This window comes from Eschrichtius robustus, chromosome 3 (genome assembly GCF_028021215.1).
Source record: "Eschrichtius robustus isolate mEscRob2 chromosome 3, mEscRob2.pri, whole genome shotgun sequence".
NCBI lineage: Eukaryota > Metazoa > Chordata > Mammalia > Artiodactyla > Eschrichtiidae > Eschrichtius > Eschrichtius robustus.
In genome coordinates, this window is record NC_090826.1 from 94,990,789 (window position 1) to 95,016,267 (window position 25,479).

At 37.2% G+C, this 25,479-nt stretch overlaps 1 protein-coding gene across 1 annotated transcript in view; it reads right to left on the bottom strand.

Moving 5' to 3' along the window:
• The window catches only part of VAV3 (vav guanine nucleotide exchange factor 3), a 386,424-nt gene that overhangs the window by 110,768 nt on the left and 250,177 nt on the right, over nucleotides 1–25,479 (bottom strand). The window contains exons 18-19 of the mRNA XM_068540417.1: nucleotides 18,274–18,299; nucleotides 12,466–12,511 (exon numbers count right to left, since the gene is read on the bottom strand). Of these exons, the coding sequence (XP_068396518.1) occupies nucleotides 12,466–12,511; nucleotides 18,274–18,299 (72 nt within the window). The remainder of the gene's footprint in view (nucleotides 1–12,465; nucleotides 12,512–18,273; nucleotides 18,300–25,479) is intronic.

Genomic DNA, 25,479 nt, shown 5'->3' on the forward strand with positions numbered 1-25,479 from the left:
TTTTCCTCCTACTTCCAAAGAAAGCTTAGGAGAGGTAATCTTAGTCTGTAATAGTTTACCAACAAAAAAGCATGATTATCTCAATATTAAATACCTGTATTTGTTTAAAATATTATTCCCTTACTATGTGTACAGAGCATATATCATGACATATTTTGCACAAGATAACTTATGATCTAAGCAAAATATATGTAAAATAAAGCACCAAATAAAAAGTAAACAATGCAATATCGTTGTTGGCAACATATAAAAAAGGTAAAGTTAAATTTTATAAAATGTTGTACTATAAATCCTTAAAAATATTTTGATGTACGTCTTGAAACTGCTCACAGAATTTTCATCTATTACTTAAATAAAAATAAGCTAAATGGCATGGGTGAAATGTTACATAAATTAAATAATAAGACTAGAAGTAAATATTTAACAAAATTCAGAATCAGAGACTTTTCTAAGCGTAAAAGTAACAAAAACAAAAAAAAAACCCATAAATAAAATACCAATAACTATGACCACATGCGAATTTAAAACTTTATATAGAAACAAACAATAAGCTAGAAAAAATTTTTTGATAAATACGACCTTTTCTGGAGCAACCCTCTTGTCTCCATTCATGTTCTGTCGACCCCCTACTCATAATATGGGCTTCAGTTTCGACACCATTTCCTAATGTTCACATACCTAAAGTATTTGCCCCTTTTAAGCATAGGCCCTGCATTTCCCTGATCTCAAATCTTACACTATTACCTTTGCTCCATGACACTGTGTGTTGTGTGAGGGAAAATATTGAATACATCTTGTTCATCTTTGTAAACTTCACACCAAGCCTGTATACTTGTCAAATGGTTGAACGAACAAATGAATAAACAAATATTCTCATGAAACAAAGTCAAGTGATAAAAGCAGGACATTAAATTGAAAATAGAGACATTTTATAAACACATGGCTACACACAAAGAAAATCAGTATTAGAAAAAAGTGTATAACAAAACAAAAGTGTAAAGGATGATTATCTGAGTGAGGGATTACAGGCAATTTGTCCAGGAAACTTTTCTATACCTCCTTAACGTTTTCTGAATTTCTTAAGAATAAACTTTTCAAGGTGTAAAACTCTATTTTTCAATTGAAGAATAGTTCATTTACAATATCATATTCATTTCAAGTATACAGCACTGTGATTCAGTATTTTTACAGATTATACTCCAATAAAAGTTATTATAAGATAATGGCTATAACTCCTTATGCTATATAGTATATCCTTGTTGCTTACCTAGTTTACACATAGTAGTTTGTATTTCTAAATCCCATACCCCTAATTTGCCCGTCTCCCCTTCCCTCTCCCCTTTGGTAACCACTAGTTTGTTTTCTATTTCTGTGAGTCTATTCTGTTTTGCATATACATTCATTTATATATTTTTTTAGATTCCACATATCAGTGATATCATACAGTATTGTCTTTGTCTGACTTATTTCACTAAGCATAATATTCTCTAGGTCCATCCATGTTGCTGCAAATGGCAGAATTTCATTCTTTTTTATGGCTGAGTAATATTCAATTGTGTATATATACCACTACTTCTTTATCCATTCACCTGCTGACGGGCGCTTGGGTTGCTTCCATATCCTGGCTATCGTAAATAGTGCTGCTGCGAACACCGGGGTGCATGTATCTTTTCAAATTAGTTTTTTTTTTTGTTTTTTCCAGATAATGCCCAGAAGTGGGATTGCTGGACCATATGGTAGCTCTATTTTTAATTTTTTAATGTCCCTCCATACTGTTTGCCACGGTGGCTGCACCAATTTACATTCCCACCAACAGTGTACAAGGGTTAAAACTCTAATTTATCTAAGAAGTTCAAATGTCATTAAACAACAACAAAAAAGCATGTGCTACCTCACCTTTAAACTTAAAAAACATCAAAACAATATATATATATATATATATATATATATATATGAAATATGAAATATCGTGACATGAAAAATAGGTTGATAAGAAATACCTATGGTATTGGTCACTACAGTTATACAAAAGACAACATTCCCAAATAATGTGAACACAGTTTTCCAGAACTGCATGTTATTAAAAAATTACACATTAAGTTAGTTAACTCCTTAAAATGGCTTTCTTAAAAAAATCAATTGCATTCAAGTTTAATATTCAGACTGCCAGAAATCATTCTTTCCATTTCAAAACTGTTAAGCAGAGTGAGTTCTGATGGGTGTTATCCACCCAGCATGTTTCAGTGCCAGTGTCTACAGTTGTTTGTTTCAGAACCCCTAATTAGCTGCCTTATCTTTTGCAAGGGATTCTTCTGGTGCTAAGTTTTAATCGTCCAAATTAATTGAAATACTGTAGCAATTTCAGATTAACATTTTCAAAATTAACAATGCATAAAATAAAATCACCCATAAATCTGCATTGTAACAGCAGCCACTAATGAACTCTGCACAACATACCAGATCACATTGCTAATTTGCACTGTTCTACATAGCTAAACTTTAGGAAATAAGCTTTCCTCTGTCCAAAGGTTGGCCTAAGTAGGGTACACAGAAGATCTCTAGAAGAATGAGGTCTCTGGAGCCAAACCACTGCAATTAAGTCCTGGTACTTGCCAGGTGCTGTGTGACCTTGGGTAAATTACTCATCTCTCAGAGCTTTGGTTCCCTCCACTGAAAACTAACAATATCTCCCTCTTAGAGTTTGTAGCAGACAGACTCTAAGATGAACCCCAATAATCCCTGCCTCCTGGTATTCACATGCTTGTTTAATCCCCTCCCCTGAATGTGGGCAAGACCTGTGACTTGCCTCTGGCCAATAGAAAGGTGATGGGATGTCATTTCCATGATTCTGTCATATAAGACTTAATTTTCCATCCTTCTAGGAGACTCCATCACCTTCTTGGCTTGTACACTTTGATGAAGCAAGCAGCCACGTTGGGGAGGCCCATGTGAGGACAGCCTCTGGCCAACAGCAAGCTAGGGATTGAACACCTCAGTTTAAGAGACCAAAAGGACCCAAATCCTGCCAAGCTGGGAATGACCTGAGCCTTCAGGTGAGACATAGCCCTAGCTAACATCTTGAGTGAGGTCTTATGAGAAACCCTGAAGCAGAGGACCCAGCTAAACCTCGCCCAGACTTCTCACCCACAGAAACTGTGAAATAAAAAACATGCTGTTTTAAGCTGCTAAATGTATGGTAATTTGTTATACAGCAATAGAAAATTAACATAGGAGTGTTTAAGTATTAGTAATCACCACCACCACCATCACTTACAGAGCACTTACTATGTGCCAAACCTTGCTGATAAATGCTTTACCTATTATCTCACTTAATCTTCACAATGACAGCAGGAGGTATCTGCTACTATTACCCCCCAGTTTAGAGATGATAAAACAGGTTTACATGTCCAAGATTATACAACTAGTTAAGTGGAGGGGCAGGACACAAACCCAGATCTATGCCATTGCACAGTGCTCAGTCTAAACGGCTGTACAGGGCTGCCTCTGATGATCAACAAGTGTTCATGTAAGTGAAAGTGCCTAATACAGTTGGCCCTCCCTATCTGCAGATGCAGAACCCACAGGTAGGGAGGGCCGACTGTACTATGCAATTCTGTGTAAGAGACTTGAGCACCCGCAGATTGTGCTATCTGTGGGGGGTTCTGGAACCAATCCCCCGTGGATACCAAGGGGCGACTGTACAGACAAAACTAGAAAAGATTCTTCCTTCTCCTTCCTTCCCATGATTCCTTTATTGCCACAGAGGCAGGTTATGGTCTAAACTTAATGCCTCAAGGGCTGCAGTCTCTGGCTCTCCTGCACTCTCATCTTGACCCTTCCAGTAGGGAGGGAACGTTTCTTCCCACCTGCCTCCACAAAACATGCCGTCTTAGGTCTTGTTTCCCCAGTTCTCTAATTTGATGGACCAATCTACACTAACGTGTACGTAGGTAATAGTGGAACAAAGGATTATCTCCTTATAGCAACAGAGTACCTCTATCTAAAGGAGAGTATCACATTGGTATTTTAGGTATAAAGACAGGGTTATAAGAAGATACTGTGATTCAAGAACACTTGCTTTTTGGTATCCCTGCAAACTAAAGCTGTGAGTAGGGATGAGCTTTTTGTCAAGACTCTCCAGTTCCCATTTTATGTACATTCCTCAGGATTTACCTTGTCTGATACTAGAAAACAATCAAATAGAAGAGCCTACAAATGGAAAAAGGCCAAGGTAGAAGAGGTGGAAAACCCAGCCACAGTACGCCCAAGGAGGACAATGTCTAAAACGCATACACTATAACAGATGTACATTATAATCTGCTCAAACCAAGCTGCTCTTCTTTCCTTCCCCCATTCTTTTGTAAGCAAAGCTGTTCTTTCTTATAGAAAACAAATTTCCTGTGAACAGGCTGGGTCAGGCCCTCTCTGCATGCTAGAGGTGGGCACAGAAGCCAGGTGGCTCATCACACAGGTACCATCACTGCTCAGGCTGCAGTGATGGCCTCAGAGATGAGCAGAGATCTGGGCCAGGCCAGTTAAAGACACCTTGGGATTTTTGTTAGATTTACTGGGGCAAAGGTGTCCAGTTTTCTCTGAGATTACTAGCTGTGGGGAACTGAGAGTTGCTAGTGGCCAACTTTGCTTCCAAGTGAGATAACCTGCCTGAGGTGCCTGTTGACAGAAAATCAACGGAAAAGAAAGGAAAACTGAGACACAAGGAGAAATGGAACCTGATATCATTTGAGCCCCTGGATCTAACTCTGCCTGAAGCCAAACATGTTCCACTTTAGTTACCTAAGTCAGTAAATCCTCCACTCTTTTTTTTTTTTTTTTCCCCTTAACTATAGATCTTCCTCTTAGGACGGGTCACATCCCAATAAACCCATTGTAAGTCAAAAATATTGTAAGTTGAAAATGCATTTAATACACCTAACCTACCAAACATCAGAGCTTAGCCTAGCCTACCTTAAATGTACTCAGAATGCTTACATTAGCCTACAGCTGGGCAAAATCATTGAACACAAAGCTTTTTTTACAATAAAGTGTTGAATATCTCATGTAATTTCTTAAATACTATACTGAAAGTGAAAAACAGAATGGCGCTAAGTATCTTGGTTGTTTACCCAGCGACCGTGGCTGACTGGGAGCTGCAGCTCGCTGCTTCTGCCCAGCATCTCTGAGAGCGTCATGCCACATATCGCTAGCTGGGGAAGATCAAAATTCAACATCGGAAGTACGGTTTCTACCGAATGCATAACGCTTTCACACCATCATTAAAGTCGAAAAATGTTAAGTCAAACCATCTTAAGTCTGTAGTTTTGAAATGGTTTTATGCCACTTGACAAACAAGAGCACACTGGATGATACAGAACTGAGGTCAGAATATCAAACCTAGTAAGAGACTGATAACTTTATTTAAATATCTGTAGTTGTATATAAATGCACTTTTATTGATGTACTTGTTAGATACCTCGTCTCCCTGTCCTGTGCCCTTCTTTAGTCCACAATGAGTCTCCTTCATCCTGCCTACCTAGTCAACAACACCATTCATAAGTGACCACACACACTTTGGTGGTTCCTCATACACCACACGCTATTACTGTTGGACATGTTTATGTTTGTATGTCTTATCTCTCCAACAAAATTCCAAGGTCCTCAAAGACAGGGAAACTTCCATATATTTCTAATATCTCTGCAGAAAAAAGTGAGTCTCAAAAGTTATCTGTAAAGAACAATTTAAAAAAACCGAACAAGCTTTTCTTTTCATTCAAATTAAAAATTTAAAAATCAACTTGAGTTGAATACACAAAAAGGTAAATAATTGCCAGTATGAGTCATTTTGATAGAAATTCCACAAACTCCATTCCAATGTTCTAATTAATTTGATAACCATTCTCACTATTTGTGTATAGAACGACTATAAGATTATAAAGTTATGATACTAAGGATTACTTTATCAGTGTCTGTCCTCTTTCCTGGTATCAGGGCGATATTACTGATATCAAATATTGTTATTTGAAGCCAATACTTTTGCCTCAACTGGTTCCTCTCATTTACCTCACTTCAGACTAAAGTTCTGGAACAAGATTACCTGATTCTCATAAGTTGTTGGCTCATAAGAAATTTGTGAAGTTTCTCTGCCTACTTGGCATTATATGGCATGTTCTTTTGCTTCTGAAACGGGATAGTATTTGACTACCAGGGCCGCAGATATAACAAAGGAAGTCCAGGCCATACCTGACCTTCCAAGTGAGGAATGATTTTTCCATGATAAATGTTAAAAGCAGCTCACCAGGTTCAAGACTTCCTTTTCAGAATATTTTTCTAAATATGTAATAAATGCATACATTTTTTTCTAAGACATAATTACTACAGTAATAGAAATTATAAGTTAAAAGTGCATAAACGATCCAGAAGTGGGTTCGGTATATAGTACTCCAAATGTTTTTTAATTTCAATAATCACATTACTGATGCCATGCTTCCCATCTAAAGGTACCCCCACCCCACCCCCATGTACGTCTTCAAATGTTCACCTTGCCCTCTTTTTCCTATGCGGGAGGTAACAGAGCTGTGTAAAAGACTGGGCTTGGCAAGGCATGGGCAAACCTGCTAGATGACAGCAATAGTGACCCTTTGTGAGCTCGGAATGAGCCTTCAAAGGGAAAAATAAATCCTCCCCAAACGAAAAAAAGATGTGAGGAAGGGTGTGTGATGTACGTTTCAGAAAAATATCATCATGGTAAAGGGAATTAGGAAGGCAGTCCTGAAAATAACTACAAGGGGATCAAATGCCTTAGTGCAAAACCAGTCTTTTTGTCCATAGTTTAATAGAAGCTTGAGAAAATCATCTATTTTAAAAACCGGAGCAGGCTCCCCAGCACTCATGCACAGCTTGGATTTCTCATTTCTCTGCAATGAATCTTAATCACTAAGTTCTATTGTCCCAGCTTTTTCAAGTTCATTCTTTCAATGTGAAATGTATTTTTACAGTTTCACAATTATGCTCCTAATATTTAGATTAGGATTTATGTCTGATGAGAAATTCGTTTTAGAGGTGACAGAAAAGACAGAAGTAGGCTTGACTGATTAATATGGAAATATTATAATCTACAGACACTTTATTACTTATTTACTATAGACAAAAGCTCACTTACTAAAACTTCACGAATATACATTTATCTCCCTCAAAAAAAAAAAAAGGAAAAAAGAAAAATGTAGTTTTAGATAAATAATTTTAAAAATCCTGGGTTGCTATTTTTCTCATCAATGTTTTCTATTTGAGAATTAAAAAGATAAAAGTTCTCTATTGAGCCAACTGGCATTATGTTTAAAAGCAAATCTAAAAGAAATCAACAATTCTATTTACATCTGGAATGAGTTTACCAATAATTTGAAATTAAAACATTAAGGAAAACTGTATTAAGTTGTAATTCAATGCAAAAAACCAGCATAACAAAAATTTTATTTATATAAATGAAAACATATATAGACAACTCAGCTTAAAAGCAATCTTAGCCTGCATTTGCTTCTCTCTTTTCCAATTCCTTTTGCCTTTTTGCACTTATTACATAATTAGCTCTTTTTACATGTTTACCAGACTATTCCCTAATTATTTTTATGACACTATGCCATACCATAATGAATCAGAGTATAAAATAGAATATTAAAATATTTTATATGCACACTCATCTACATGCCTTTATGCAATCAAGACCTTGTGCCTGTATCTACTCCTTCCTTAGGCAGAATATAAATTGTGGAGGGGGGGCATGTTTTATAATTAATGACATTGCTGGTGCTTATTGTTGTATAAGATACGAAGTTGGTAATGAAAAAAAGATGTCTTGAATTCCTTTCTTCATACAGGAACAGATAAGAATGGCATTATCTACCAATCCTATCCACCTGAAAGAGAAAGTGACCATCTTTGAAGATGTCTCTTCTAAGAAACAGTAAGACATCTCCTCAGTGAACAAGAAAAAACACTGTTTCTAAGCCACATTTTTCTCTTCGTAATCAAGAGTTTAAAAATGAACACATGCGATGCAAGAGCTCTCAGAAAGAACTCTGTTCACTTACTATTCAAGGTTATCACAAATCACATGAGTAACTTAAGATCAGAAAGAAAATGAGGTACCTAAATATTTCCTATCTACTCCATCTAACCTTTAGGTAGTGCAACACAGAACAACAGCCTGGATTTTTTAAAAGCTAGTGACTGTGGACTTAAATACGAGAGGCTATGAGTTCCACAAATATGAGATAATTTTGCAATAGTCTAAAAACACAGGGTTGATTAAAAGAACACATATGCTGGTATATAGATTTGCCACATGCAAACTAAAATAAATCTTGTATCTTCTCTACGCAGAAGAAAACCTTTAAAGATCAGTATTAAAATTTAATTGGTAACTTTGACCTTGGGTGCCACTTTAGGTGAAAAATATTACACCAGTGCTCAGATTTTCTTGAGATTTATGATCTCATGTTCTTGAAAAAGGCCTAGCACCTCTGTGTTCCTGAAATAATTGATCTGTCTCTTACAAGTGTTATTTTCCTGAAACCAACATCTGTCTCAGGAAGAAAAGTACAAACTGATGAAAATACCCTGCTATATTTAAAAAATCCAAAAGAGCTACCAGAATTTGCATCTAACACATTACTAGTACTATATTTATAAAAGCAGTCAAGATCATAAATTGATAAATTTCTTAGCACATAATAGAAGACAAGAAAAAGTCAACTAAACTGCAAAGCCATTTGTAAATATTATCTATAAAGATTAACTACAATTATTAATAAAAGTAAAAGTTTTAAATATGCAAATAAGACACAAGGTAAACCTCACATCTTTCGTGGTTTGAATTGAACCCCACAATATTTGCTTTTAACCTTGGGAGTTTTTCTTTCTTTGTTTCTTTATTGCAATCACAAACACTACTAACTTCACCAAAAAACTCTCAACCACCACTGTTGATTGTGTCTCTTCTTGAAGATAAGCAAAATATCATGGAAGCCATCAGGTAAGTAGGGAACAACAGCAAATCTGAAAACGACTGTGATAATGTAACTTCTAGTTTCACCTAGAATTCCACATAAAATTCTGAGTTTCTTTGCAAAGAAATAATTGGCAAATACTTTTGATTCTCCTACACATGACAAAACGTCCAATATTTAACATGCTCTACCACAAAGTAATTATTATAATAATTGCCACCTCTTAGCATTTACTACATACTTGGCACTGTTATAAGTACTTTTCATGTATTAACTCATGTAATGCTCAAAACAACTTTGTAAGGTAGCTACTATTATTAATCTCCTTTTACAAGTGAGGAAACTACAGAGAGGAAGCAAATTGCCAAAGGTCAACAGCAAGTAAACAGCTAAGTTGGGTCCCCAGCCTAGGCAATGTGGCTCAGAGCCATGCTTCCCACCATTGGACTATTCCATATTCCTTGTGTATACTGGTCCACTTTATCAGCAGGAGGAATTTAAAAAGCAAGAGAGCCAGCGCATGCAGAAGAAGTATATAGCCATTCATTAATTCATTTAACAAATATTTATTAAGCACCAACTGAAACCGTATGCAAGCCCCTGTGTCCTTGTCCTTTGAAGTAAAAGCCTTTTGCTTTAGTTTCTCAGGCCTCCCTTGAGTCTCAAAAGGCTGGCTCAAGAGTTAATGATTGGGAAATGTGAAGATGATGGAGAAACAAAGAATAGCTGTTGGGCTGGGGAACTGGTAAGAATTTAGACTATAAATACACCACATGGCAGAATCACGGAGCTCACAGTTCCATGAAAGATATAGAAAAAGTCCTGACACACATTCCTAAGTTGTTTTTACAGGGCGCAGACCCCCTCCAGATGAAAACTGCTGATTGCAAAAATGTACACCTTAGACTGGTTGAAACCAGAAGGCTGATGATGCTTGAAATTTCACCCTGATGCCAACCAATCCAAGAATTGTGCAGGAGCTGATCACACACCTTGTAGTTCCCTCCCTCACACTGCCTTTAATACCCCTTCCCTGAAAGTCTTTTGAGCATGAGCTGCCCATTCTCCTCCCTTGGCGCCCTGCAATAAATGCTGTACTTTCCTTCACCACAACCTGGTGTCAGTAGATTGGCTTTACTGCCCGAGGATGAGTGGACCTAAGTTTGGTTCAGTAACAATACTACACAAAGAACTATGCATTAAGTTCCTTTCTAGAACAAAAGTTCTATGGAGAAGATATGTAATTTACTTTGGACATGGCTCTGAAATTTGGACCTGGTGAAGTGGTTACATCTGACCTCCCAAATTCTTTAATCACTTTTTTTCTACAAGCCACTCTAAGTGAGGCCCTGGAAAGTAGTCAGTGTGTTAACACTTGGAAAAGACAACTAAAATAGCTAAAAGAGAAAAGGTTAAAGGACCTTTCATAGTAAAAACACTGATAGCAAATAATGCTCCTTGGAAGCAGTCTGTCCATGCTTAGGAGGTCTCAGTTTTATTGATCCCTTGTTTAAATATCCTGGAGTGAAACTTCTCCCACACAACTGTGAAAATCTTAACAATAGTTACATCAGAATCAACTCAGAGTAAGAAAGTCATCAAGCGAGGGTTAACTTTGAGCAAAAAAGCTTTGCAACTTGCCTACAGAAAGTAATAAACAGAAATAAACAGAAAGAAGCAAAGATAAAAAAGATGACCAACTCTAAACACATAATTCAAGCCTAATATCAAAAGACACTCCACAGGGAGAAATGATTATTACATTAGGATCTACAACAGGCAAGATCATCAACTATTTGCTTCCGTTTCAAAAGTGCGGAAAAATGAGAAAACACATATGTATTTACTATACCTAATGGAAAGCTATGTGCATATATATACAGCTATGTATATTATATATAATGTATATATATAGTTTTTCGCCAAACATAACATATGGCACTACTTCTTTTGTATTTGTAACTTTATTCTTCATGAAGTTCTAAAAACTTCGGACAAATATAAATACCAGAAGAGTTATACCTATAGAAAGCCATCACCTTTAGGATAAAGGAAGATAAACTATTTTATTATTGGTCCACTTTGCCATATTTATAATCTGTGAATTCATTATACCTCCCTTTAAATAATCTAAAGGCTCCTAAAAATTCTGGCTATAATGTACATCGTTAAAAGTCAAATGTGTTCCTACTGACACACTGTATATATAGAAATGCATTTCCTTGGGGGAAACTAGATTAAATGAAAATGCCCATAGGAGAAAGAGAAAATATTTTAAAATAATATTTATAAAGTTTAGGTAATTTTCAGAAACAAAAATACTGTAACTCATACAAAATAAAGAAAAAATATTATGTTCACAGTCATACACTCCTGATATAAATAGAACAGAAGAAGTCACTTTTAAATATTATTGTAGAGTTTTCTGCAAAGGGTATCATCTTGGGAAGGTTAAAACCAATAAAAAAAGTAAACCAGAACCCCTAATTTTTTTAATGGCCTTAATTTTGTTCTGTACTTAAAAGATTTAAACTGATCTCAGGGCACAAGTGAGGCAATTTCTAGCCAAAGGCAAGCTCCCATAAATCTGTTCAAACAGCTCATAAACTGGCATGGCTACCAAGGGTGTGGTTTCAGTGAAAAGCTATAATGCTTTGAAAGCTAAACTTTACAACTAGGTGAACACTGTTTACGATGAGAAAACAAAACACATAATCCAGATTATTTTCCAGGAAGACTACTCTATATTTCATGTTCTACTTGATTTATTATTAAGTTCATATATTTGGAATCCTTTAGCCATGAACATCTTTTACTCACAATAATATGACCATATACACAACAAATCTTTGGTAATTAAACTATGGAAGGCATTGCTTAATGGACGAAAAATAATTATATGAAAATAATGACAGGGTCAACCTCATGATATTAAACAGGAAACAACTGAACGCTCTCTGCAGACAAAGAATTGGTCTCTGGAGAGGACACTTGTTCACAAAGTCCTTAAACTCATTCTTGTATTATAAAATAATATAGATATAGGATAAAGAAAAGTATTTTCCCAAATGGGGAGGGTACCAAAGTTGTCTGGTTTATGACCTCCCCCCACCCCCTCAGAACATGCTGATTTTTTAAGTGCTGGTTGGTTTTTTCCAGGTTTGGGAGGGAGCAGGGAAAGGGTGTTGGATATGTTAGCATTAGCCAGGCACCCTGAGGCTGTTCAGTAAGCAAATAACCAGCTCAACTGCTGACTGCGGAAAGACTGTGCTACTGATGGTTACTCATCACATGACCTTGTCCTAGGTAAATGATTTACACAGTAGACGGTCGCCTCCTGGTCACACATTATATACCAAACTGCGAGGAACAGAGGCCAACAATCTGTCTGACTTTCTACAGCAATTCCCATATACTTTCATAATCACTTAACTGAAAAAATGATTATAGATGTTTAATCACACACCTGGATCCACCTGTCTGGGGGTTCTTCGGAGTCCATTGGTCCGTTTCTGTGCAGAAAGGTAAAACAAAGAACAACAAAGATTTCGTGTTATCAAATTGTATTATTTTGTGACACTTTGGAAGTCCAGTGAATGTTGCACTTTTTCCATTTAACACTACGCCATTTAAAATAGATAAACAACAAGGACCTACTGTATAGCACAGGGAACTCTGCTTAATACTCTGTAATGACTTGCATGGGAAAAGAATGTAAAAAAGAGTGGATATGTGTATATGTATAACTGATTCACTTTGCTGTACAGCAGAAACTAACACAACACTGTAAATCAACTACACTCCAAAAAAGTTTTTTTTTTAAAAGTATGACTAAATTTGATCAAAACACTTGGTTCCAAGGTTTCTTTTTATAATTTTTGTTTCTCTAATAAGTCTTCCACTTGAACAACACTGCATTTGATAAATCATTGATATAACACTATGGGAAAGAAATATCGTTTCATTCACCATCTCTGGGGATTATGACTCATTTTTTTTTAAGTCATAATGACTATAGGAATTATGAAAACAAAGCCCAGGCAGCCATTTTTGCGTAGAAAATGCTCCCAACAAAGAGTTTTGATCTCCAAAACTCTAACGCAGCTATTTTTGAGGCCTGACAGACCAGGGACTGGAGAAAGTATACAACCTCCAAACAAAGATCTCAAGCTCTGATTTTAGCAAACACTTAAAAGAGAATGATGTTTTAGGGCTTCCCTCGTGGTGCAGTGGTTGAGAATCTGCCTGCTAATGCAGGGGACACGGGTTCGAGCCCTGGTCTGGGAAGATCCCACATGCCGCGGAGCAACTAGGCCCGTGAGCCACAACTACTGAGCCTGCACATCTGGAGCCTGTGCTCCACAACAAGAGAGGCCACGATAGTGAGAGGCCCGCACACCGCGATGAAGAGTGGCCCCCGCTTGCCGCAACTAGAGAAAGCCCTCGCACAGAAACGAAGACCCAACACAGCCAAAAATAAATTAATTAATTAATTAATTTAAAAAAAAAACAAACTCATAGCTAACATCTTAAAAAAAAAATGGTGTTTTAATTATGGATCAGTGATATCTGAATATTTTAAGAAACAAAATAGCCATGCAGCTTGTGAACCATGAAAGTAAATTCTTATTATAGAAAAGGAATCCATAAGAAAAATTGTGCATTACAAAAATTATAGATAAGATGCAAAACAAAAGAGATTTTAAGTCTTTGAAAATGCCTGTTTACACATTCGATTCCACAAGCATTAAATTCATTCCTACCTAATAACTATGGTAATCTGACTAATTAATAAGAACTTGATTTTCACTTTTTGTTATATAACTGGATGAAATGCTCAGTCTATAACTACCATATAATTCAGATATTCACAAAAGCAATTTTCTTTCTACATGTGTTGGGGTTTGTGCCTGTGTGTGGAGACTTGGTTTCATTCAGAGCAGACTTGGCTTTGCCAAGCACACATTAGCCATGGGTTTTTCTTAGGGTTCTTCCTGTTGTTTTTATTCATAAGTTAAATGGGCCTCAAAGCAGATGTCAGGGTTCTCAGGTAAAAGCAAATTGGAGAATTATTAAAAATATAAATTTTGTTTTTAACCCAACTACTTTTAAAATGGATTTGTGAAGGCCTAATATGATCATTAAATCAACATTGAAGCTATACTGAACAAGGTGGATGGCTGTACTGAAAAAAAAAAACCCTAGTATAAAGAGAGCGTTGTGAGTGAGGAGAAGAAAATACCACACTGGGCTTCTTAACAGCCAAGCACAAAACGGGGAAGCACGATGAGTTATAGGTTCATATCCAATAACTTGGAAGAAAACTGCTTTCCAAAAAAAAATCTTTTCTGTCTAAAACTTTATAAAATTTTTGGAGCTCTCTACATAAATGACAATATTTTCAACAGGAAAATATATAATGATGGATGTCTTGTGGCTATTTACCTCCTGCGTTTTCCTCCACCTTCTTAATGTACAACAGAAGCTGTTTTTCTACTACTCTAACTCCTCTTACTATCAAAGTGCTTGGAAGGCAAGAAAGAATTCAAACTTTGGGTCTTATTCCTACTAGCCCTAAACTAGTACTATCTAAAAACTATTAACTTAGAAAGTGAAAAAGAGCATTTCAGTTCAAGAGCAACTCTATATGACCCTGAAGTTAGGATTAAATTAGGGAACATGGTGCAATTATTAAGAGTATGGATTCTATAATCTGACTGCATAAATTCAAATTCAGACCCTCCTTGTCACTTGACACCTGTTTGATTGGGAGCAAATTAGTTAAAGTCTCCATGCCTGTTTTTTCATCTATAAAATGGGGATAATAATAGCACCTATTTCATAGCATTTGTGGTGAGAGTTAAATGAGTTAATTTATGTTAAATGCTTGGAACAGTTCCTGACACATAGTGAGGATTATTAAGTGATAGCTTATTATTATTATTGATATCATTGTCATTATTATTCATTTCATGATATTTTGAATGTTTAAATGCAGGTAAATGAAAAATTTTGCTACTAAAGTATTACCCTACTATTTATATTTTAGGTTTTTCCTCCTGAAAGTCATTGCAAATCAGTGACCCTGAAAACAAACTTTTCTACAGGAAGAGTAGGCAGTGGAACAAACTATGATCTGGTGCATTTTAAAAAAGAGAGAAGCTACTTAGACCAAGTACATTGGAGAGCTTGAGATTTATTATACTTTAAAAGCACCTAAAAAGTATTTTATATTGTAAAAAATTTGGAAACGTTTAGCAGAACATATTTAAACAATTTTAAAGTGCAAATTTCAACTGTCATTCTATCATATCTTACCCAGCATGCTCCTCTCCCCTACCTATATTCTCAAAAGCCTGGGATAGAGCTGGACAAGACGCTGTCCCTAGCAGGGAGAGGAGGGCACATCCAGTTGCCACCCCTGGGAGCTCTCAGTTACAGCCCCATGAGATCGGACAATCAGTCTTCAGCACATTCTCAACTTCTTTGATCTACCCAGAAGTGGGGAATGGGCGGGTGGGGACAACCAACCAACCTAATTTTATTTCTTGCTTCATTACCTATTACCTTGTCTTTCTCTAAAAGAAATGCCTTTATCGTCCAAGAATCTCACTTCTTGCCTCTTTTAGGAGAAACCTAATTCTCTCTGTTGATTTTACCAACACAACGAGCAAAGTTTCATTTGCTATATGAAACTGGCTTTGGTTCCTCTACCTATTTTAAAAGCAGAAAAACCTACGTTAAGGAATAGATTTGAAGTAGATATATATTAAATAGATATGTGACGATAACCTTGCTTCCTGGAGCTAGAAGTGGCTTCTGAAGGTCCACTCCAGAATGGGATGCAAGATGAACATCCCAGGTTAGGGAGGCCCAAGGGGATCCTGTGGCTATTGAGAACTGACCTACCTTGAGAATGAAGTGTGAAATTAAAAATTCACAATCATGGCCATTGAAAGGGGAACAGAAGAGGACTACGAATTGGTACATGGAGAAAAAGAAGACCTCCAAGAGAGGGGGGAAAAAAATCAGAGAGCTTACAAAAGGTCTTCATTGGTACTTCTGGGAAGACTCCTAAACATCATATAAGCATCTGCCTCAGAGAGTGAATATACCTTCCACAAAGTCTTGGTGGGGAGGTATGGAGTGAAAGATGTTTCTTAACATTCTTTTGCTATACTTCTCCCTTATGCTAAGCTAAAGTTTCCAAGTAGGTTGGCCAGTATAAGATTTTACTATAATTATCCATCCAAAGTAGAGATTATTAGCAGAAGCACACATTAAATAAAAATTACACTTTGTATAATCGTAAGTTAAGCAAGTCACTGAAGCAAGTCACTAAAATACTGATGCTGTATTTTAAAAAATCAATGTGAAAATTAATTCCTTTCAGAATAGGCTTACGTGTAATTTTTAAGAGTATAAAATGCCTGCAGAGAATTATTTTGTATCATTATTTTGTATCAGTGTGAAAATTATTAACCACTTCTTATTAGCACACTTTCTGTCTGTAAATACGCCCATTTCTCATTGCTTAAATAAAATCAAGTGAAATCATCTTGCCCGGGGCGGGGGTGGGGGGATACATGTATACCTTTATCTAAGAGGGTAAAGGTAAAGTAATATTGAGTTAAAGTTCAAAGCTCTACGAGTCAATCTGTCTCAATTATCTAATAACATTGTGAGAGTAAGAGAAAGAAGGCTACTTTCCAAGATCTTCATTGACACTGCTGGAAGAATCCTTACAGTCCTGATGAAAAATCTTACCTATTGACTACACACTAACAAAAAGTTTATGTTAATTTATTTTAGCCCTAGCAGAACTCGCATCACCTATTTTTTAAATACTATTATCCTGTTATGCATTCCTTGAGCTAGATTCTAAAGTCTAAAATATAGTCAACTGATAACACTTAAAGGGTGCATGTGAATTTCCTCACATCACATTCTTGATACCCTGTATGTACAAATTATATGCTTATGCAAAAAAGTAAAAACAGTTACCTCTTGTTTGACATCTTGCTATACTTTTCATTATTTTTACCAACTATATAAATGCCAGCCTATTAAAAACGTACTAATACTATACTACTCTTAATGAGATATAATTGTCATGTGCTAAAATAATTTGACATAGAATGCTTTTTGTCATTCTTTTATTCTGAAATTCTCAGATTACTATATTTCTGGTTCATATAACTAATCACAGACATTTTACATTTTAATTTTCTTTGCTATGATTTTTTTGGGAGGTCAGGTAAGAAATGTATTATTTTTGGTTGACGGCCAAGGTACTGGTTGCCTGTAATCTGCTATATTTTTCATTCTTTCATATTTTCTTAAAAGAGCTTTATTCTGAGAAGTGACAGGGATCTCGTACTTCTAAGCCATTAGACCTCAGACTGTGTGTGAAACCAAAAGGAAATGTTATCAGATTTTGATTTCATCAATAAGACATGATATGAATCACATTTGTGCTCAAACGGAAAACTGGCAGAAACACGTAACCACATCCTTAGATAAAGAACCTTAGAACTTTTTAGTACTAGCGAATGTTGGGCAGTGACAATGTTTCATGATAGCAGACAGGTCTACTGACTTCCTGGGATGAGGGCCACCCTTCCTTCTGTCCTAGCAGGATCAAAGAGATTCATTCCAAGAGAATGCCTTCAGATGCATTAAGTTTTTATTTTTAATTACTTTTAAATTTTAATTAAAACATTAAAGTAACAAATAGGAAAACACATTTGCAGGAACAACTTTAGATGGTATAACGAGGCAGGAAGTCTACTTGAACTTACAGTTGAGAGACTGAAAGCGATGTAGTGCGTCATTTATTTGATCTATAAATTTTATAAAAGTGACTTTATGTTGATTTCGTTATGTATTAAGTTTTATAAGCCTCAGGGTTTGTGGAATTCTGTAGCTGGGAACTAGGGAAAGGTACCCCCATATTAATGCCCCAACATTGCTACAATATTTATTTGAAATTTACCTGAATAAGTGAGTACCTAAGACTCTGAAATGTCCATCTCACACACACTCTTAGATGAAATATTCACATTTTTCCTCTACCTAAGATCTTCAGATGGTATCTGAAAATTCCTCTGATTTACCCTGTGCATTTCACTCACAAGCACTTGATTGCTCACTCTAGCTCTGTTTCTATCCATTTTAAAAGGCACATTTAACATTCTAGGAGTTCGAGCCTGCTTAAGTTAGCAAACAATTTGAAATGCAAAAGTTATACAAAAAAAATAAACGTTAACCTTACCTCGGATGGTTTGAGCGTCCCTTGTTCTGAAACAAATGTAAAAATTGGCATTGTCAGTTATTTTGTTTGGTTAGAAACCTTAACTTGTTCTCTGCAGCCTGGTAAAACACTACTGCTTTGTTTTCCTAACATACCTGTAATATATTTCCAGGGTCCCTCAGGCAGGGCTAGTAATTGTTTTGCAACCGGGTTCTCTTGCCTTATTGGCTTGTCAGGAAAGTGACTCATAGTACTAAATGACTTCTAGGTTATGCTTAACTTTTTCAATTGTTTATTAAGCAATTTCAATCCAACCACATAAAGCTCCTTGAAACAGGGACTTGCACTAAGTTTATGTGCAAAAGAGAAAGCTAGGTGGGAACCTTTCTTTCAACACACCCAGTTTTAAGAATTAAACACAAATAATTTACAAACGTAGTACATTGACTATAACAATTGCAAACTTAACACATACAATTTGCACATGAATTTTTCTGCCATTAAGGGGCTATTGCTTTTAGTTTTAATTTGGGGGGAATACAGTTTGATTTAAAGATGGAAATTAAAAAAAAGGACAGGATTCCATTCTAATGCTCATTTTCCTTTCATCTCAGTGTATCTGTCTATAAATAGAAACAACGATCTCCATTACATTTCAGTTCCTGAAAATGACTAACAGCTAGGAAGGGCCCTGAGATCTTCAAGTAAGTAACATGGCAGAGGGCAAAGGGTATCTCTGAAAGGAAAGGCACACACTGCATGTGGAAAAAAGCTGGTGGGTAATATTTTGCTTCCTTTCCCCATATCCAGGAGCACCTATGCATGTTATAATTTCTCCAGACTGTGAAGGAAAACACCTCATAATTTTGCACCTGTGCCTATACTTTTCTCAACCAGAATGATCCTCTGAAGAAGGATCTGAGAAGAGAAGACACTGATGGGAATATCAGGAGAGAAAGGGCAGCTCTGTCAGCCTAAATGAACCTCTTATAGAGGTTCCAAGAAGCCTCACAACCAGAGTTCCAGGGGAAAAGTACCAGAACACCTTACTAGCTGTCACAGATTGCTTGACACAGGAAGACTGCCCGGGGCATGGAACAGGAGGTTTTGGGGCTTTTTGTTTTTTAAAGGACTATTCCTGATTAGTGGAACTGAAGACGCATGAGCAAAAAGTCACCTTTCTGGAGAAAAGCAAAGCCTGTGTTTCTTTGTCAATTTCAACCCTAACATACTAACTTTCATACATAACTGCCTTCTATGAAGTCATTTTTACCAGGTCTGAAGTTGGCCTTTACAAAGGACAGAAAGGTATTTCCCTTTCCCTCTCTGCTAGAAATATGCAAAGTTTCAGAAGAAAGACTGTCTAAGAGAACTGGATTGGGGAGAGAGTCTATGAAAGTACCATTCTGCTGGATACTGTGCCCAGACTTAGAACCCAGGTTAGGTGAACTTGGGTTCCTAACAGAACAGTTGTGATACCTGTTTCACTGGTTTGACCAGAAAGACCTATATGCCAGAAAAGCCCTACACTACTTTCTTCTTCTACTGTGAGTTAGAGAAAGAGCCTGAACTGGGAATCACAATCTACAAGAAGCACCAAACAGGAGGGGAGTTTAAGTTTTCCATCCAAGGAGATCGAGGAAAGCTTTGATATTTCCAGATGACCTCTAAAATGGGAAAACCTCAGATCTTTCATGGTCAGTGTTTAAAAATGAGTGTGGGGCTTCCCTGGTGGCGTAGTGGTTGAGAATCTGCCTGCCAATGCAGGGGACGCGGGTTCGAGCCCTGGTCTGGGAAGATCCCACATGCCGCGGAGCAACTAGGCCCGTGAGCCACAACTACTGAGCCTGCGCATCTGGAGCCTGTGCTCCACAACAAGAGAGGCCGCGATAGTGAGAGGCCCGCGCACCGCGATGAAGAGTGGCCCCCGCTTGCCGCAACTAGAGAAAGCCCTCGCACAGAGGCGAAGGCCCAACACAGCCATAAATAAATAAATAAATAAATAAATAAAATTAAAAAAAAAAAATGAGCGTGCACCTTAATTTTAATTCAGAAGTATTTTTTTTCCTGACTCCGCAGAGAAGTGTTTTTATGTCCTGGTGAAGTAGGTCTGTTATACTATGCTTTAAATGTATTTTATTTTTGGCCTAAAACCTATGATAGCCCACGTGGCAGCAGTTGGCACACCGCATTCCAGGAGTGCTCTGGGTTTCCTCAGGAAGAGGAAACGATGGTATCTAAGGTGATGATCTAGCTATGCAGATACTTGCACCTCTACAGATCTGGGAACAGAAGCCCCTCATTTACAGGCCCTTCTTATGTTGTTGCTTAGTGCAAGCTGGCCAGCTCCCGGCATGCGTGAGCACTGACCACGGAACACAAGAGGCATGAATGGGACTGGGAAAGTGAGGGATAAACTAGACTCGGCTGACCACCTTACCCAACACTCTCTCCTTCATTTCTCCCACTGGCTGTTGTCTTCTGCTTTCTTTCTTTGCATCTCATCAAGCAACTCAGCTTTCCTCATAATTCTTATTGGATGTACCTGCTCTTCACAAAGCCTCCTCTGTGCAACCCAGATAGGAAAATGGGAAATGGGCTTTGTGCTGGATGCAACTCCAACTCTGAGGACATGAGTCCTTAACTGGGGCTTACCCTTTCCTTGCCACTACTCCCCATCCTCACGGCCACCACATTCCCCCACCTTCTCCACTGCCACCCAGGAAAGAGGCCCATTTCTTCCATGGACTTGGCATCGAGCAGTTCACACTGTGATCTGCTTATGCTGGGCAGAGCACTTAAATAGTGGCTCTTGAAAGTCTGAGCTTTTATTTCCTCATATTTCATGGCAGGGTTCTGTAAATATTCTGAGGATAGGGCAAAAGCCAAAGGACTAGAAATAACTCTTAGAATCTGTTCCGAGTTCAGAAATTCTTAGCCAGGCTCCTTTATTTATACTTTTGTACTTGTTCCAGGGGCCATACCATCAGATTGAGTGGCCCCTTTACAAACACAATCTAAATTCTGATAACCACATGGATGCAACAACTTAAAACTTTCGTGAAACTAACAGTGATGAGAGAGCAGAAAACCCAACTGCAACACTGTTTCATACATTTTCAAAGTAAAATTCCTTTCTGGCTGGGAAAATAGAATAACAACCTCTTCTGATGAAGTATTCTATGGAAAAGTTGCTCTGATTTTGAAGTCTACAACACCATCCTTCATTTACTCTTGATATATGCCCAAAACTATACTGGCGGGCACTCGGATCTCTAAAAAACTCTTTGTGTGTCACAGTGCTGCATCAGGACTAGAATAATAAGGGCTGATGATCGTCAAATTTAGTTTGGCTGAATTCTGACCAAATAGAAAGCTTGCTGGTTGAGATCTGATGAAAAGGTCTCTCTCTCTTTTCTGTCTCTCTCTTTTTCTCCTGGGAACTTCTTTAGGATAGTAATTCAATTCTTCAAGTTTCCAAAAGTTTTTAATCCTCGACTTGTCTTTACCCTGCAGCCGATTTCTCAGGCTCCTATTGATCAAACTATAAAATGTTCTTACCCTTTCAAGAACCTTTCTAGATGGTGACTCACAGGCCCTCAAGGTGTTTACACCTTGCGTTCTTTCATCATGTCCCAACTGGTTCAATGTAATTCAGAGAAGTGCTGTTACTGAGGTGCTTGGAGCCTGAGCATAACTCCATCTTCAATGCCGGCACAGGGTCAGTAGGCATACTTGTGTAAGACAAATGATTTTCACTGAGACTTTAGACTCATACAATATCATTAATTTTTTATACATAAACTTCAGTCCTATTATATTTGTTTTCCAATACAAGCAGCTCTCAATGCATACATTATTACACAATCTGCTTTGTCTCTTGTTTGAAGTTCTACTTCTTAAGACTAAACAAATTGATGCCCATTCAGATCATTTGTCTCAAAAGGGGCCACAGAAAAGTAATTACCAGGAAAGCTTTTGAAGGTTTTTTGTCATCATGGCTAATATGCTATTTTTATGAAACATTAAAACTAAAAGACAGTTGGGCTGATCAAATTTTGGAGGAAGTTGCACAATGCTGTGTTTACCACTCAGATCTACAGCAATATTTTGGAAAAAAAAAAACAAAACTAATACTTGGAAAGAGGCTTTGATTTCAAATCTTTTCAGGAGCTCTAACAGGAATTCAACCATATAATAATTTTCAGTTCACTTTAATAATTATTAATATATCATTAAACTGACCCAAATAATTAAATGGAAGGAATAATAACTACCCTTGGGTATAAAATTGTCTTGATAAGTTAAAAAAGATAACTAATTTATATAAAAGGCGTTAAATAGAACCAAGGTCATTTTTTGGTTATGAAATCAATGATCAAGCCTCAGTTTATGTAAAAGTCATGCGATAAAATGCCTAATGGTAGAAGGATGAAATAAAATTATATTCTAAAAGTTAATCTCTTATGATAAAATACTGCAATAGTATTTTTAAAAGAGCCATTTCAGATGCCAATTTGGGGTGCAGGTCCTAGATAACAATCTTGCAGGTTTAAACCATTAGGGTACCGGGGCAACTTCCTTCCAATGAGGAGTGGCTGCAGCATGAGCAGGAGCTGCAGCTGGCCTAGATAAAAGAGCGATTAAACAGATAAGCAAACGGGGATCTGCTTCGCTAAACATTAGAGCAGCTGAGCCTTGCACTCCCACTAAAGGAAAAGATGCATTAAACCCAAGTCATCTGCTCCAGCAATATTTGCCTTCCAATGTTACTTTCTTTGTTTAAAAGGAGAGGATGCAAAGCAAGCTATAATATTGATCAACGTCAGGGAAAGAAGGGGCCAAGAGGAGTTTAGCCATATATTACAGCAGGGAAAAAACCTCAAATGCCCCCAACTGTTATAGTCTGGGACTAGACCTTCACGGTGGTGTACTGTGAGAAAGAAATGCCACTCTGGAATTATATCATCTTTGCAGTGACTGGCTGAGAAATGGAGTTCACATAATGGAGTTCATACCTATGCATTATTAAGGTTGGAAAGCTTTGGCAGCACACTTCAGAGTCCGTGTACATGTTGATCGCCGAGGTTGCCATGGTGAATGTGAAGAAGTCAACTCAAGTTCAGCAAAATAGAGAGTGGAATTGCCTGCTCTTTATATCCATGCAAATCCTCAAATGTTAAGACATAAACTAATCACCCAACCTTCAAGCTTGTGTCCAAGTTGCATAGTTTGTCTTATAAACATATATATATATAAAACCTTAAAGGACCTTTTATAACACTTGAAATGTACTTGAGGTAATAATCTGTCATAGTCAAATATTAATAAGAATGAATTTCTTCATTCAGAAAGGAACTGCATTTTTACCAAGTAATTATTATTTTGAGGATGAATGAAGACTAGACAAATTTCAGGGATACAGATCATGAAATATAAAAGGTTTCTGAACCCAGGGAAGACAACATCCAAGGAAGATGTAACTTCCACAAAAAAGAAGAGCTATTTCAAATGCTTAACGGTTAGTATTTTTACCACATTCAACACTATTAAGGATTGTATTTGGGTTGAAATATTCCTATTTAGGAAAAAGGAGTAACAACCTGAGATTAAGCACCTTGACTTTGGACTTGGTACTAAGGGATAGATACAAAAGATGAGAAACACATTCCCTATGGTGAAGGAGCATATACTCTACAAGAGGAAATAAAAAGTGGCAGAGGGAATTCCTTGGTGGTCCAGTGGTTAGGACACCACACTTTCACTGCTGAGGGTCCGGGTTTGATCACTGGTCGGGGAACTAAGATCCCACAAGCTGTGCAGCATGGCCAAAAAAATAAAATAAAATAAAATGTTACAAACTTCCATTAAAACAAAAAAAGGTGATTAGAGGATGGTTATTCACAGTGCAAAACTCTTAAAAAAATAAAATAAAAATAAAAAGTGGCAGAGACAGTAGTGTTCCCCAAACAGTCCATGGGTTCCATTACTTGTCCAGCTCCCCTTATATAATTAAGTTGAGGCCATGTGACCAGTTTTAACCAATGGACTTCTGATGTTAAAAAATGGATTTGCTCAGTTCCAGTCCATAGGTCTTAAGACCAGCAAGCCCAGGAGCCATGTGTTGAATTCACAGTCACAAGATGGAACTAGCTTGGATCCCCAAGCCATTACTTAGAAGGGAAGAACCCAAAGCAAACAGTGCATGTGTGAAAAATAAACTTTAATGTGTTAAAGCCACTGGGGTTTGGGGTTTTTTAGTTACCACAACACAGCCTAACCTTGGCAAAGACATAAAACCTACACACAAACTAATCAGAGAACAATTTAATTCAGATGACCACTGGGTGGACAGGATAAGGTTAAATGATTGACAAAGAGCTTGGAGAGGAAGTAAAAGAAGGGTAGATATTGGAACTGTAGGGAGAAAAGGGAGCATATTTCAGGGAGAAGAAACACTAAGAGCCAAGCAAGAATTCTAAAACTGGGACTGAATGGAAAGGGAGTAGATTCCTCCAGAAATAGAGGCATTTTTGTCATTAGGTGTTCCATGAGCCAGTTCATTTTCTTGCTACTTATTAACCTAACCCAAGTGTCCCTTGTCAAAGGCCTGATGATCAATGCTCAGGGCATGAACCTTAACTTGAATAAATACTAGAAAGGAATGCAAAGGTCTACTCAGTTTTCTATCTTTCATTCTTAAAGTATCAGCCAGGGATTCAGATCAGGTTTTTATTCCACTTATCCCACAACCACTCAAGCTCTAGTCTCTACAAGGGTAGAACCAGAAACTGTCCAATCCCCCCATAGCCTCCTGCTTCTGCTTCTAAGACTACAGTGATTTTCAGGGCCCAGAAATCCTGGTACAGCACAGTTCTACTCATTATTCTATTTGTCGGTCTGTCCACTCACTCATCTATCCATCATGGCTTCCCAGAGGTCAGAACATCAGTTCAGCATGATTCTTATCGGTGAGAGGCTCACCATCTAATTGAAGTTTGAACATTATTCTGTGAGGAATGGAAGGTATAGTGAGCAAATAAGTGACACATCAGACTTGATTTTAATAAAGATCATGTTGCAAATTGCATAGTGGAAGTAAAATTAACAGCAGGGAGTTTGTAGTTGTCCAAACAAGAGACAATGAGTTTTTTTTTAATCTATAGCAATACCATATCAGTGGATATGGTATCTCTCTCCTAGGGAGACTTAGGAGGAGAACTAAGA